At 37.6% G+C, this 17,094-nt stretch overlaps 1 protein-coding gene across 1 annotated transcript in view; it reads right to left on the bottom strand.

Annotated features, from left to right (window-relative positions):
* The window catches only part of SYT10 (synaptotagmin 10), an 89,717-nt gene that overhangs the window by 35,425 nt on the left and 37,198 nt on the right, over positions 1 to 17,094 (bottom strand). The window contains exon 3 of the mRNA XM_032645992.1: positions 10,397 to 10,964. Coding sequence (XP_032501883.1) covers positions 10,397 to 10,964 — 568 coding nt within the window. The remainder of the gene's footprint in view (positions 1 to 10,396; positions 10,965 to 17,094) is intronic.

Here is a 17,094-nt window from a genome sequence, read left to right as displayed (position 1 = left end):
CTCAAAAACAAAAACAAAAACCCACTCAAAAAATGGGCAGGAGACCTAAATAGACATTTCTCCAAAGAAGATATACAAAGAAGACAATAGGCATGTTCTCCACTATGGAGAGCAGTATGGAGGTTCCTTAAAAAACTACAAATAGAACTACCATATGACCCAGCAATCCCACTACTGGGCTGTGGGAAGCCGTTGTTCTGCCATGCCGCAGATAACGTGGAAGCCGTTGTTCTGCTGGTCGCAGATAACGCTTATCAGGGAGTAGCCCAAAGGCTATGTGCCACACATGCACCACGACGAGCCAATATGCTAATAAAGGCTCAGAATTGCAACCAATAAATTGTGAACAGCACATATCTTGTTGAGGTAACCAGCCAACCACAGATTGAGTTAACCAGCCAACCACAGGTTGAGTTAACCAGCCAACCACAGGTTGCCACAGGTTCTAGTGCATTATAAAAAGCCAGTGTGAACAAAGCTCGGGGTCTTCCTTCCATCTGTCTATAACCAAGCTGTACTCCAATAAAGTGTGATACGAGAAGAATCTAGCGTGTGGTGACTCGTCATTCTGCTGGTCAGAAGCGGCTCGCCGCAAGTGGTGCCGAAACCCGGGAACTTCGCACCCCGCGTGGGGGACCGATTCAGAACTCGACACACGGAGTGGACCGTCGGTGAGTAGTCCAGGTATGTTTTTTTCACTTTAGTAAGATGTTTGTTTAGGAAAGTGAAAATATAGGGACTACAGTAGATAGGCCTAAGACTCCTAGGAAAAGGAGAGAAAAACAAACAGAAAAATCGGATCCAAGAGAAAAACAAATAGAAAAATCGGATGCAACGCCAGGATTGTATCCACTTTTAGATGAATTTAAAGCGCTTTATTTGTCTCAGGATGAGTTGAATCCCAAGGAGGAGGCGGATCTGGAAGCTATGCTGGATTTAATTATAGAAGGAAAGGTATTTTCCGGTCTGGTTGATACCGGAGCTGATCGCAGTATTATTACTGCCACCTACTGGCCAAAATCCTGGCCTTTGCAGACCTCCTCTCAGACCTTACAGGGTTTAGGATATGCCAAAGCACCCCAAATTGGCTCTAAAACACTGACCTGGATTTTTGAAGATCAGAAAGGGAAGTTTCAACCCTTTGTGGTTGAAGGATTGCCACTTAATCTGTGGGGAAGGGATGTACAAAGCCAGATGAAATTGAAACTTACTAATGATTATTCCGAGACTGCACAGCAAATGCTGCTTAGGTCTGGTTTTATACCGGGCAGAGGGATAGGGAAAAATTTACAAGGTATTGCTACTCCTATAGAAGCTCAGGGAAACCCCAATCGCAGGGGGCTGGGTTTTTCTCAGGGGTCACTGAGTTAATGATTCCTATTACATGGAAGACCACAATGCCCGTGTGGATCCCTCAGTGGCCGTTGTCTAAAGAAAAGTTGGAAGCAGCATCGCAATTAGTAGAGGAACAATTACAATTGGGACACCTAGAACCCTCTCAATCACCCTGGAATGCTCCTATTTTTGTTATTAAGAAAAAATCAGGGAAATGGCGCTTGCTCCATGATCTAAGAGCAATAAATCAACAAATGCAAATTATGGGACCCATACAGCGGGGTCTACCGGCCTTGACAGCCATCCCGCGAGGGTGGCCTGTTATAGCTGTTGATATAAAAGATTGCTTTTTTTCCATTCCATTGAATAGCAAAGACAAAGAGAGGTTTGCCTTTACATTACCCTCAATTAATCATGAAAGGCCTGATAAGAGGTATCAATGGGTCGTGCTTCCTCAGGGTATGGCCAATAGCCCTACCATGTGTCAACTTTATGTTGACACTGCCTTACAGCCAGTACGGGAGAAGTTCCCGGATGTTAAAATTATTCATTACATGGATGATGTTTTGCTGTCAGCCCCTAGCATGACACTGCTTGAGCAGGTTTTAGGAGATTTATCAATGAATTTGGAGACTAGAGGTTTATATTTGGCCCCTGAAAAAATTCAAAAGGGAGATTCTATTAGTTTTTTGGGAGCCGTTATAAATAAGACCACAATAATACTTCAGAAAATTGAAATTAGAACTAATCATTTAACAACTTTGAATGATTTTCAGAAATTGCTTGGGGATATTAATTGGCTTCGACCGTATTTGAGTCTGACTCGCTTTGAACTACAGCCTTTGTTTGCTGTATTGGAAGGTAATCCTGATCTTAATTCCCCGCGTCAGTTGACCCCCGAGGCCCGAACAGCTAGCTCTTCAGAAGGTGGAACAGGCTCTTATGAAAGCACAATTACAGCGTTATGACAGTACCTTGCCTATTTGGATGTGTGTTCTTCCAACCTTAGGATTTCAACAGGTGTTCTTTGGCAAGATGGGCCTTTGCTTTGGATTCATACCAAGTCTCTGGGGATGAAGACGCTATCTCACTATCCATCTATGGTTGCTGAGGTTGCCTTTTTGGGTATTAAACAATGTGTTTCCGCCTTTGCAATGTTGCCGAAAAAACTTGTAGTTCCCTATACTAAAGATCAAATAGAAACATTAACTGCCACTACCTCTGAGTGGTCTATACTTATGTATACCTTTTCTGGAATTATTGATAACCATTTGCCCAAGAGTGAAATTTTGAAATTCGTTATCCAGCAACCTGTCATTTTTCCAAGGGTCACTGTAGAGCGACCACTAAATGATGCCCTGACCATTTATACGGACGGATCAAAATCCGGAAAAGGGGCTTATATGGTTCAGGGTCAGCATCCTGTCGTTATAGACTATCGACCTGATGCTCCTCAAGTGGTGGAATGTCATGTGGTTTTGGAAGTTTTTCAACGATTTCAAGAACCCTTTAATTTGATCTCTGATTCATTGTACGTGGTTAATGCAGTGAAACGTCTCGAAGTGACCCCCCATACTCGATCATCCAGCACAGTGGCATCCTTGTTGGCCGGGATAAGGTTTCAGATATTGCGCCGCCAACACCCCTTTTATGTTACCCATATACGGGCTCATTCCCTGTTGCCTGGTCCAATGGCAAAAGCCAATGAACAAGTTGATATGGCAACGCGTGTTTTCTTATCCTTGGATCAAAAGCAGCAAGCACAAGAATTTCATGAGCTATATCATGTATCATCTGCAGTGTTGAGAAAGAAGTTTTTCATTACTAGAGCCGAGGCCAGACATATTGTTAAGTCTTGTTCCACTTGTGCCCAATTTTTGCCGGCCCAAAAGACTGGTGTAAATCCCAGAGGTTTGTCCCCAAACGAGCTGTGGCAGATGGATGTCACTCATGTTCCCTCCTTTGGGACGCTCCAGTATGTTCATGTATCTGTGGATACCTATTCCGGGGTGGTACATGCTACCCCTCTCTCTGGAGAACGGGTTCAACACGTTATTACTCATTGCCTTGAAGCCTGGGCAGCCTGGGGCAAGCCTGCTACACTAAAGACAGATAACGGCCCAGCTTATAGTTCCAAGAGCTTTGCTCTCTTTTGTCACAAAATGCAAATAGAACACGTTACGGGCCTGCCTTACAATCCACAAGGCCAAAGTATAATAGAGCGAACTAATCGCACACTTAAAGAATTACTTTTAAAACAAAAAGGGGGAATAGCGGAGAATTGCACCCCGAAGCAGAAATTGTCGCTTGCCTTATTTACTCTTAATTTTTTGAATTTACATGATGAGAAAGAAACTTCTGCTGAACGCCATACTATACATGAACAAAAGGAACATGGTATAGTGATGTGGAAAGATGTGTTGTCTAATCGATGGAAGGGCCCGGATCGCGTTGTCACGCGATCCAGGGGATCTCTTTGTGTTTTTCCGCAGGATCAAGATCCGATTTGGGTCCCGACAAGATTAACAAGAGTCGTGGAAGAGGATCCCAAGGGCGATGCAGGGCGCTCAAGGGATGATGCTGAGCTGGATGGTGTTGATGGGCTTTCCCTACTCAAGGCGGAGGACAAGATGTTTTGGGGAATTAGCCGGTCCTGGCCAGTTCCTCTACCGGTCCATTCCCATAGCAGAGTGCTTCCAATATTTTATTCCACCAGTTGTGAGATGAATACAGCCTGCACTGTATCGTTAGATGATAAATGGGTGCACTATAATGCTACAAATTTTGTTGTAAATAATACCCTTTGTTTTAGTTGGAATGCCTCTGTGGACTGCATTCGTTTAGCTCGAAAAACCTTGACTGCCTGGAATAACCCACTTACGGGAAATCAGGTTCCTCTGTCTATGCTAAATGAAGCCTTGACCAAAATATCACAGGGTCAACATTCTGGCTCTGGTACAGGGAACTCTAGCCAGAATGCAGTGAATGTTACCACCTTACTTTTGAAACATGAGGGCATGGTCCCCCTACCGAACAATACAAAAAATTGCACTGAGTCTAACCGGACCAGGATTGCTCCTTACTGTGCTGCCATTGTCAATACGCCTCCAATTTTTACCCCGTTACGCTTGGGGACTTTACTACCTGGCTGTCTTCTGCCTTTACTTTCTTTAAGGAGTGGGTCGGTGCAGGGATGTTTGCAGTGTGTTGTATGGCGGGACTTGTGGTGTGCCTGTGGTTGATATGTCGTTTGCGAACTCGGACAAAGCGAGATAAGATGTTGTTCACGCAGGCATTGGTGGCCATTAGTAAAGGCGACTCCCCTGGCGCCTGGCTCTCCATCTTGAACGACCCGTAGTGATTGCCCTTGCACAAAAAGGTTTATGACCATTGCACTTTTGATGGGAATCACGAGGAACATCAGCCCCTGCACTCCGTGGTCTGTATGGACATTGCACGACGGGGAGGGTGATGAGCCAGCTTCTCGAACTAACTCTTGCTCAGCGAGCATCCCATGGGGTGAGCGCTTGTGCGGGCATTGTTCGAGTTCAGCTCCTGGGTCTAAGAAAACAAAAAGGGGGAGATGTGGGAAGCCGTTGTTCTGCCATGCCGCAGATAACGTGGAAGCCGTTGTTCTGCTGGTCGCAGATAACGCTTATCAGGGAGTAGCCCAAAGGCTATGTGCCACACATGCGCCACGACGAGCCAATATGCTAATAAAGGCTCAGAATTGCAACCAATAAATTGTGAACAGCACATATCTTGTTGAGGTAACCAGCCAACCACAGATTGAGTTAACCAGCCAACCACAGGTTGAGTTAACCAGCCAACCACAGGTTGCCACAGGTTCTAGTGCATTATAAAAAGCCAGTGTGAACAAAGCTCGGGGTCTTCCTTCCATCTGTCTATAACCAAGCTGTACTCCAATAAAGTGTGATACGAGAAGAATCTAGCGTGTGGTGACTCGTCATTCTGCTGGTCAGAAGCGGCTCGCCGCACTGGGCATATACCCTGAGAAAACCATAATTCAAAAAGAGTCATGTACCAAAATGCTCACTGCAGCTCTATCTACAATAGCCCAGAGATGGAAACAACCTAAGTGTCCATCATCGGATGAATGGATAAAGAAGATGTGGCATATATATACAATGGAATATTACTCAGCCATAAAAAGAGATGAAATTGAGCTATTTGTAATGAGGTGGATAGACCTAGAGTCTGTCATACAGAGTGAAGTAAGTCAGAAAGAGAGAGACAAATACTGTATGCTAACGCATATATATGGAATTTAAGGGAAAAAAATGTCATGAAGAACCTAGAGGTAAAACAGGAATAAAGACACAGACCTACTAGAGAATGGACTTGAGCATATGGGGAGGGGGAAGGGTGAGCTGTGACAAAGCAAGAGAGAGGCATGGACATATATACACTACCAAACATAAGGTAGATAGGTAGTGGGAAGCAGCCGCATAGCACAGGGAGATCAGCTCGGTGCTTTGTGACCGCCTGGAGGGGTGGGATAGGGAGGGTGGGAGGGAGGGAGACGCAAGAGGGAAGAGCTATGGGAACATATGTATATGTATAACTGATTCATTTTGTTGTAAAGCAGAAACTAACACACCATTGTAAAGCAATTATACTCCAATAAAGATTAAAAAAAAAAAAAGAAGACAATAGGCATGCGAAAAGATGCTCAATATCGCTAATTATCAGAGAAATGCAAATCAAAACTACAATGAGGTATCATGTCACATCAGTCAGAATGGCCATTATTAAAATGTCTACAAACAAATGCTGGCTAAGGTGTGGAGAAAAGGGAATCCTCCTACACTGTTGGTGGGAATGTAAATTGGTGCAGCCACTATGGAAAACAGTATGGAGTTTCCTTAAAAAACTAAAAATAGAGGCACCATATGATCCAGCAATCTCACTCCTGGGCATAATCCAGAAAAGAGGAAAGCTCTAATTTGAAGAGATACATGCACCTCAATGTTTGTAGTGGCACTATTTACAACAGCCAAGACATGGAAGCAACCTAAATATCCATCGACAGATGAATGCATAAAGAAGATGTGATATATATATATATATATATAGATAGATAGATATACACATACACATATATACACATATAGTGAAATAGGAATAATACTTAGCCATAATAAAGAATGAAATAAAGAGATTGTCATACCAAATGAAGTAAGTCATACAGAGAAAGACAAATATTATATGCTTTCACTGATAAGTGGGATCTAAAAAATAGTATAAATGAACTTTACAAAACAGAAATATTCAAAAAAATAATATTTGATAGACCCTTAGTTAGAAGATAATAGATTCAAGCATTTTATAGCTATAAACCAGGTCAATGTGGTTACACACACACACACACACACACACACACACACACACACACACAACTTCCTCCCTTGAGAATTCCTAAGTGTCTAGAACATAGTTGGTGCTGAAAAAAATGTTATTTGAATAGATGAGTAAATAAATAAATATGCAAAATGAAGTGGTTCTGTTCATAAGAAGGAAAGCTTTTCCTTATCTATGTAAACTTTCAATGGATTCTTGAGTGTGTATAAGAAAACTACATTTATATATTCAAAATACATTAGTCGTTATTATACAGAACTTTTTGAAAAAATGTTAATTAAAATCTGAATAACATTATTCTCGCATAGTTTAAGCTTAAAATGTATATAAAGGAATATGTTGCAAATCATTCCTTCTCCATATTCATCCAGCTTCTACTATTTTTGCCAATAGGTTAGCAACTATTATTAAATTCTTGTGTCTCCTCATATAGAACTTTTTTTTGTATATATAACTGAATATGAATATATATTTCTCTTTCCCATTACAGAAGTAGAGGCATAGGGTACACACTGTCCTCCAATGTGATTTTTCCCTATGTTGAAGATATTTATGTTAGTTGAAGAGCTGACTGGCTTGCCATATTTGTAATATATAGCTCTAAAGTGAAAACTAATTTTTTGCACAGAATAAAGACACGCCTTTATTGTTTTCTTTTCATTCAACCTGAAATTTTTTAAAAAACTGCTAATTCCTGATAAAAATATTAACCCCTCTTGCATAGAAATAATTTATTGGTAATAAAATTATAAATACATGATACGTGCCTCTTGTTTCAACCATTTAGGATTTTTAACAATAAATTTAAAATATTTCTGGTTTATTTTACATATGAAATTGTGCTACACACTGAATAATTTTTGCCTACAGAAAGTAGTTAATGTCAACAAATATAACCAAGCATATCAAAAGGTACATCATTGCACTGTTCTTTTTTTCTTCTGGGAGATTTGTACTAACATACATTCTTTCACTTGGCCTTATATGCAAATATGCTAAGTTATTGATTCAACAAGTATTTAGTGAGGGCATATGACTACATTACTTTCTTTCCTTTCTCCTTTCTAGAACATTCTATAATTTCTGTGTGAAATTACTTAAAATTAAAGATGTGTGAGTAGGCAAAGACAGTTTCTTAAGCAAATTTCAACTCACATTATTTTTTTCATTTTTATTAATCTGAGAATATAAAATTGTTTAATAATTTTTCAAAAGCTTAAGAGAAGTTTTAATTAAATACTACTTTAACCATAAAGATGATGCTAGTGTATATTGTGAACTTTGGTCCCGTAGTCAAGAAATTTAGGTTTCATCACTATCTTTGCAACAAAAAAGTCATAAACTGTATCTAGAACAGTGTGTGGCTCAGTGTTCCAGTTAAAGAGAAACGTCATTTGACTAGAATAATTTAATAATACATTTTATTATCTGCATACTTCCTTTCATATCCAGAATACTGAAATGAAAATGTCTATGCTGTGGTAGGCAGAATAAAGGCATCCCTAAAGATGGCTGCTTCCTAATATCCTGACCTGAGTATGCTACCTACATGGCAAAAAGGACTTTGCAGATGTAATTAAGATTATAAACCTTGAGATGGGAAGCTTATCCTGGATTGCTCACGTGGGCTAAATCTAAACCAAGGAATGCCCGTGACTGCTAGAATCCGGAAAAGGCAAGGAAATGGACCACCCTTAGAGGCTCTAGAAAGGAACAGAGCCCTGCCAATACCTTGATTTTAGTCCAATAAGACCTATGTTGGACTTCTAACCTACAGAAATATGAGGTGATAAACTTGTGTTATTTTAAGACACTACATTTGTGGTAATTTTTACAGCAGAAATAAAAAATTAATACTTCAAGCACATGGGAGAGTTGAAAATAAAATTGAAGAATTCATTAATATTTACCATAAAAAAACAGTTTATGTTCTATTAGCAGTCAAAAATTGAAGCTTCCACAAGGGATTCTTACTGTTTTTTAAGGACCAGTATGGAATACAAAAACTTATGAATGTAAAAAAATAATCCACTGTCAATCACCTATAAAATTATGTAAATTTTTAGACTTCATTTAGGGGTTACTTACCTGAACCCAAATATATGAACAAAAGAGTTTTTTATGGGAATGTTTGTTGCATCCCTAGTACTTACAGTACATCAAACACAGAGTAGGCAATCAGCAAATATTTGTTGAATGAATAAAAGGACTAATATAAGATTGGCGAATCAAGAGAAATAACCTAATAATTAATTATTATCTGCATTTGTAGAATTCTACAGAAGGTGTCATATATTTAAAACAGTAAAATTCACTCTTCACCACTTTTATCCCTGTAGGAATATAAGTAATAAAGTGAAAAAAAAATGAAATCAAAAGAGCCCCAATGTGCCTTTGAAATATAATCCAGTTTGTTCCCTAATAGATTATCACAGTGGAGACTGAAATAAAAACCCAATAATGAAAATTTAATAACCTAAATACTGGTTGTACTTAGTAAAACATTAATAAGGGGAAAATACAAAAGGAGCTATTTTGAATTTTAAAAAGTTTTCTTATTTTTTAAATAATCCCTGTCACTGTCCAAAACTTCAACATTTCTAGTTTATAATTTGTGGTAAAACTTAGACAAAAGATGTTAAGACAACCTGGTAGTAAAAAATTAAATGCCTTTATTTAAAAACTAATAAATGAAAAAAATTTAGCAATCTAACCTCTAAAGAGACCAGTTCCCTAATTGTGTTTCTCCAATTCTATTCTGGACAAATAATCTTGAATAAAAAAGAGATTTATGTATAGAGAATGCAACAAATTTTTAGTCTAACAAAATTTATGCCTAATTCAAATGTCCAACAATAAAAGAATGGTTAGGAAAATGGATCATATATTTAAACATCATGTACTAAAACATATATAGAACAAAAAAAGTGAGTGTGAAAAAATTTAAACTTGGTTTGATCTTAATTATTTTAAAACATTCATAGAAAAAAAAGTAGAAAGAAATATGCTAAGTTTTTACATATAATTCATGGCGTTATGGATTATTTAATTTTATGTTTTTTACCCTGTTTCTAAAATTTTCAATATTAAATTATTTTATAATCAGAAAAAGCATTTTGTAATGAAAAGGAAAAGTTCTAATGTAAACAATTACTTCCTGATCATTCAGCATTTCAAATGCTATAATCTTATCAATTCCACAAAATCTGAAGGAATGGACTGTTTTAGACCAAATCGAGGAGTTTCCAGTGGCATCAAAGTATGTTTTAGGTTTAATCTGAGGAACAAAATCATCTTAAACAATGAAAGTCAATAATAACTATGAGGAAATTGAGTGCTGATAATAGGTTACAGATAAATATTTTACAAGAGAAAAAGCCTACTATTTTTGGCAAATTACCAGAAATGTCCAATACAGTGAAGTAATGAATTTCCCCAAACAGGAAGTGTAGAAACAAAGGTTAGATGTTGAAGGAAAAGATTATTTTATTTATACAATCACTAATGTTACCTAGTGTTAAGTGTCTGAATTATTATGTATGTATGTAATCACATACTCTGTTTGCAGGTCTTTAGGACATAAATTCCCTAATTTGTAGAACTAATGTGGGTAAAAATTAGTTTTATATATCACTGCAGGTCAAATAAAAAGGAATACATTGGTGGAATTATAACTTACTGTGGTAGCACAATGAATATCTTTCCATACTGTGGCTTCCCTGGAGAGATCAGAGGCTTCAAACAAATTATCAAAAATCACTTCCCCAATCATGTCATGTCTAGAAAATCTGTCAAAATCATACACACCGAAATGTAGTTTTCGGTTGCTTAGTTGATCATATGCTACAGGAAACTGAAAAGTTTCATTAAACACAGGATTTAAAGTTTTTCTGTGCACACGGGTCTGAAATTTCTTTTTCCTATCTGGAAGAAGATACATCTTCACGTAAGGGTCAGAAGTTCCTGTGAAGTCTTTAGCAGGGAGATCTAAGGCTTTGATAATTTTAACAACTAGAAGTTCATTTTCATAATCATACTGGAGGGTGAAGTTAAGCTTCCCACAGGTCTTGACATCTTCTTTCTTGTTGCCCTCAGAGTCAACTGATTTCTGTTTGTAGAGCTCTGGTTTTATTCTCCCAATGCTGGTTGTTGTTTCTCCTCTTTGTAAAATGGGTTCTGTGCCCATGCCAAAATCAACACTGGAAACCTGCATTTGCCTTGGTAGGTGTCTTCTGAAGGAATTGTGTCTGTACACACACACATACACACAAAATCGTTTAAGTAGATCATTTTGATGATAATGTTATATACAGTGGCATATAAACTCTACCCCACACCCAGGATAATGGGAGCATTATATCTACAGCAATAAACAGATGGATACACACACACACACACACACACACAAACACACACACGAGTTACTTTTGAAAAACCAGGAATGCAAAATTCAAAGAAAAACTCTCCTAGAATTATAGAAACACCTAAAACACACATTATGTACATTTTTATGAGCTTTTGGTATCTTTATGTACCATAATAAGCACAAAACTTTTAAACACAATTGTAAAGAAAGATGATTACCAAAAAAGTTCAATATTCTACAAAATGTTACCTGGGTGTATCTAGGTGTAAACATTATGTAAACAGATCATTCAGATGGCTGATTTCTTTTCATCTGGATATTTTGGTCTTATGAATTTCCCATTTTAGTGATGACAATATTAAAAAACATAAGTCCACATATTCTTATGCTGTGTTATTTCTAATACTTAAGATAACTAGATGAATGTGTATTTTTCAAAAGAATATATAGTTATGACAGAAAAAAATGAGTACATTTTCCTTTTTTCAACATGGAGTGGGCTTCAGAAACTCTTAAGGATTAAAAGACTGTAGAATTTTAGAGTTTGGGGCTAAATAATAGTTCTTAAAATTCAAACTGAATTTCCTATACTCACTGTTACTATTTATCTCTCCAACATTTCCAGAACATTAGGTATATCAGCTTACTAATGGCTCATAAATGTGACTTGCATTAAGATCTGCTTCTCATAGTTTCTCCATGATTTCTAGCGTGAGCTATGTCAACTTATGTGTTTCCTCAAGGTCTGGTTCCAGGTCTTTTGTTCTTTTCTCTTCTCAATCACTCCATCAGACTAATAATCAGTTTTGGGGCTATAATTACTACCTTTAATCTGGTGATTCCCTAGATATATCTCAGATAGACAAAATCCTAGTTCCATATCTCTTTGTCTCGAAGGGGGACTTCTAAACAAATGTCCTAATTTTGCCCCAAACTCAAGCAAACTAATTATTTTCTCTATTTTGCTTTCAAACCAGTTCACTCTTCCACAATCTCTGACAATAGCTCTAAAATTTTTGTCAGTCACTTATGCTTGGAATCCTGCATTATGCTTGTTTGAATCACTTTTCCTTTATTTCATGGGATTTGCTTAATTTTCTAAGTCCTGTTGATTTTTTGCTTTGAGATATCTCATATAATTGTCCATTCTACTCTATTTCCATTGCTATTTGGTCCATATCCTCATCATCTCATACTTTGCTTTCTACAGGAGCCTTCAGCTTGGCTTTCCTTCTTTCATCTCTCTCTTAAATTCAATGTCTCTCCAGCACTTACTTCAAAATCCTTTATGCTTGTTGTTATACCTTTTTCCACTTGATCATAATTGAAAAATTATCTCTATATAAAGAAACAAACTAGGATAACTTTATCTCAGATGAGGGAATAAGCTCCTAATTAAAACTATACTGAATTTAAGACCCAATATTTTAGTTTCAGTACCTAAGTGAGTATATATGTAAAAGTCTTTACTAAGTTACTTAAAGCTTGAAGTGATCTGTTTCCCCAGATTGATCCTCAGATTGATCCCATTTTAATGCATTGAACACGCTATGAAATGTATTTTGATCCTGAATCTATTCCAGATATACAAGATCAGGGCTTAAATTAGGGTCAGGGAACCATCAGGGAGCATTTAAGAAATAATAAGAATTTAGAAAGGAATACCAGGTAGTATGTGTCGTTGTGAATTATTAAAGAGGTCTAGTATAATCCAGTTAATACATTAAATATTCTTGAGAGATTTAGAATATTTTACTAAACAATCTAATATTTCTGCCAAAATCACTTTCACTTATGCAACAATTTTAAATTATTTTTTTTGTGTGAGCAAAAAGCCCCCAAGAAATTAATTCCTTTTTTTAAATAAATTGATCCATAATTTCACCTCCCTAATGCTTTTCAACATAGTAAAATTTAAGCTTCTATCCTCTCCCTAAAAATTCAATAATTTATTTCTTATGCCACTGAATCTAAATGGGCAGCTGTAAAGCCCCTTCTAACAAGAATCAAAAAGCAGTAACATTTTTGTTCTAGTAAGCCAGTGCCCTAATTATAGAGTAAATAGTTCATGTTTTAAGTCACAGTTTAGCTAGTCAGTTAAGAGAAGCTTTAATTATTACAATGTTAAACTATTGCCATGACAACACAGATCCTCTTTATCTTCTTGAATTTTTTTTTCTCTTTTGGAATGAAAGTGGTAAGTGTCTATTTAGTCTCACACAAATACCAACCAATTAAAGTACAGGCCATTTGACTGTTACTGACCCCACTCTTACCCTTCAAACCTAGGAAGGCACCTCATAAGTACTCTTCCAGATGGAGAAGGAAAAACTTTTCCCACCCTACCTGAAACATCTGAGAGTAACTACTAGATATAGTCAATATTATGCCATAGGAATAAAATGTATTAATATGGTAATTTTCAAGTATTTTTTTCACCAACAGATCCTTTCTTTCAAACAAAATCAGAGACCAGAAGTTCAACACGTACGGACAGAGCTGCTTTGGTTAATGTGTGAGTAGAGTCCTGGAATCTCACTGGAAACCATGCCAAGTTTTCCACACTACCCAGGAGAAAGCGCTTGAAGAGCATTACACTGAGATGAGATTTAAAAAATGCTGGACTGAAATCAGACTATAGTTTGGTCCCAGCCTCCCTATGGAGTAACAGCAACTTTGGGCAAGTCACTTCACTTTTTTGATGTGTACTTTCCTCATCCATAAAACCGTCCTTTCATAGTTGTGAAGGTCAAATGAGATATTACAGATAACTTTGAAACCTACCATTTTTCATACTGCTAATAATTATCATTAGAGTTTAGTACACATGGAGCTGAAGGGCAAATGCCATAATGAACTCCCTGGTTCTGACAATCTCAAATCTAGGTTTCCTGTTTGGGGATACAGAGTTGGCACAAAGTCATTCTTGTGTGAGCATGTCCTGGTCTATCACCCTGGACAACAGATTCCCTCTGACTCTCACTTCTCAGCTGCAGCAGTTCTTTCTTCCTTAAGTGGGAAACCTATATCCTCCTACTCTTACTTGCAGTGTCTTTACTAACTATTAAATTTATCTTAGGTACTGCTTGAGAAATAAGAGGTGTGTTTTATTTGTGTTTTATTTGTTTATTCAATATATTTACAAGGAGTTCATCTCTCTTTGTTTTAATATTAATAATATTTATATAGGAAACTATCACCATATATTAAAAGTTGTAACCCTGTTTTATAGCTAAGGAGGCTCAAATAATAAGACTAAATTAATTTTCTGGTAAACAAAGTTTTCATCTTTATTTGTTTCCTATTTTTTCCATTCAATTTGAAACAATGACAAGAGTGACTCATTCAGCACAAAAATATCTGAGCATATACCATGCAGGGCACTACATATATGAAGGCAGACTAAGTTGTATAATATACCACAAGGAAGTTTTGAAATTAATTCATTGTCTGATGTCAGCACAATCCTCTATATCTTTAATCTCTTCTTTAAATGTTCTTCTCACATTATTGCTTAGTAGAAGCCTGATTCTTCCCCAAGGACACTGTTTGCTCTGTGCCCCTCTCATGTGGTGGTTGATATTTTTGTGATAATCCTTGTTCCATTGGTCCTAGAAGTGAAGTTTTCCATTCCTCTTGTCCTTCATTACCACATTCACATCATTCTCCCTGAATACACCACTCCAGGCTCTAAAACTCAAGTCAACAGATCATATCCCCATTACCACTTATTGTTAGTCATTTACTAATACTCAAATCACTCCCTTTAAAGTGATTTTAATCACTTGGTTCACTAACTCTCTTTGACAATGTTTTTGCTTCGATTTCTAGCAGTGAACAAGTTTCTTCCAACTACTTGGCCTCTAGGTTCTTTTAATTTCTCTCCTCTAATGATGTTCTGTATTTACCTCAGTTACTACCATGTGCATAGCCAGATTTCGTCATTATTATTAGCTGCAAACTCTCCACAACCCCAATTTCACATATGCTTCTCTCTGAGCAACACCTCTTTCCAGCTCACACCCTCTTATACTCAAATTCAAATAACTTTTCCAACTCACAAGAACCTCCAATACATTGATTCTATCACTATTTCATAATCCCTAGTTCCTTGATGTCACTTTTCCCTCTTTATCCAGTTTCATTTCCATTGTTAATCAATAGAGCTACTCTCACACATACATTCCCAATTCTCTTGTTGCTCTCTACCTTCTTAGTTGCAGGGCAAAACCACAGTCCTGGTTGAATTCAACTTTCCATCATTTCTATACCTGTACCTGTGCAAGTGAATACAACTCGAGAGGAACATAAAAGAACTCGCAATGTTCCATTTTAAATTCATGACCACATTCCTCATTAAACCCTAACACTGAACAGCAAACCATTCTCCCTCTCAATCTGCTAGAATCACAAGACTATTTCACACCTTCTCACCTTTCTTCAAACCTCTAACACCTTCCTCATTCCCAATCTCAATTAATGACCTTACTTCCTATTTCATTAATGAGGTTGAAGCAAAGAGCAGAAATCTTCCACCTCATCAACCCTGTTATCAGCATCTGTATCCATATATTTTACCTTTCTGATATGATTAATTACCCATGCTATTATCTAAAGCCAATCCCTCCACTTGTATATTAAATCCCATTTTCTCTCATGTCACCTTCAAGACTACTCCTCTTTGCTTCCTGCATTATTAATTCTGCCTCTTTGATGTATTATTACCATCAGCACAAGAGGATACTGTTATTTCTGCTATCTTATAGGAACCTTCCATTCACTCTACTTCCTCTCTCTGTACTGCTGTTTCTCTAGCACATTTGAAGCAAAACTCCTTGAAAGAGTTGAGGATAGTACATCCACTGTCCAATTTATCTTCTCCCATTCTATATAAACTCACTCTAACTAGTTTTTCACATACCAATTCTGACATGGTAGCTCTTGAAAATGTCAATAATGTCTCCCCGACATTGCTAAACTCAGCGGTCAATCCATGGTCCTCACCCCACTTGACCTTACAATAGTCACCGGACAGTTAATCACTCCTGATTGTTTACATACTCTCTTCACTTGGCTTTCAGGTTATACCCTCCTGGTTTTCCTTCTTTACTAGTCTCGACTTCTCAGTCTACAATGCTGTTCCTGATGTCTTAATATTGGAGTACTTCTGGGATTCATCTCTGGTTTTCTCTTTCTTATCTACACTCACCTCTCTGATGATATCATCTCCTGGCTTTGAACACCATCTCTATGTGGACTCCAAGTTTACGTATGTTTCGCAGATTCTCTCCAGAATTCCAGAGTTATTATCTGGTTGCTTACTCAATTTTTCCACTATGATTTCTAACAAAATCCTTAAACACAACAGTTCCATATCTCCTGTTTTTGGCACCCAAACTCACTCCATTCACAGCCTCATGTTTATCAATTTTATCTTTCCAGATGCTCAGGCCAAAACATGCAGTCATTCTTGACTCCTCTTTTCTTACTCATATGCCCAAGCTAATGTGTCATAGTCCGTTTGTTCTATCTTCAAAGTATATCCTGAATCCAGTCAGGGTATAGATATATGTATCCATCATTAACTACCATCTCCTTGGTCTGAACCAACATCACTTCTGGCCTGGATTACAGCCTCCATAGTGTTCTTTCTGCTTCTATCCTTTGGCCTCCTTCAATGTTTATACCCAAAACAACAGAGTAATCCTTTCAAAACAAGTTAGATCATGGCAGTCCTCTGATTAAAAACTCTCTGGTGGCTTTGCATGTTACTCAGAGTAAAAGCCAAAAGTGGTTTGGGTCCTACTGCCTCTCTGATTTTTCTCCTAGCATTCTCCACCTGGTTCTCTCTGCTACACCTACACTGACTTCCTTGCTGTGGTTGGGACACAAAAGGCAGATTCCACCTTCAGGACGTCTGCAGTGGTTGCCTCCTCCACAAGGAAAGTTCTCCACAAACACCAGCATGGACCACCCTTCCATCTCCTCATTCAGACCTATCAACCCCTTTA

The sequence above is a fragment of the Phocoena sinus genome, chromosome 10 (assembly GCF_008692025.1).
Source record: "Phocoena sinus isolate mPhoSin1 chromosome 10, mPhoSin1.pri, whole genome shotgun sequence".
In the NCBI taxonomy this organism is placed as follows: domain Eukaryota; kingdom Metazoa; phylum Chordata; class Mammalia; order Artiodactyla; family Phocoenidae; genus Phocoena; species Phocoena sinus.
This window is presented reverse-complemented; position numbering and strand designations above follow the sequence as displayed.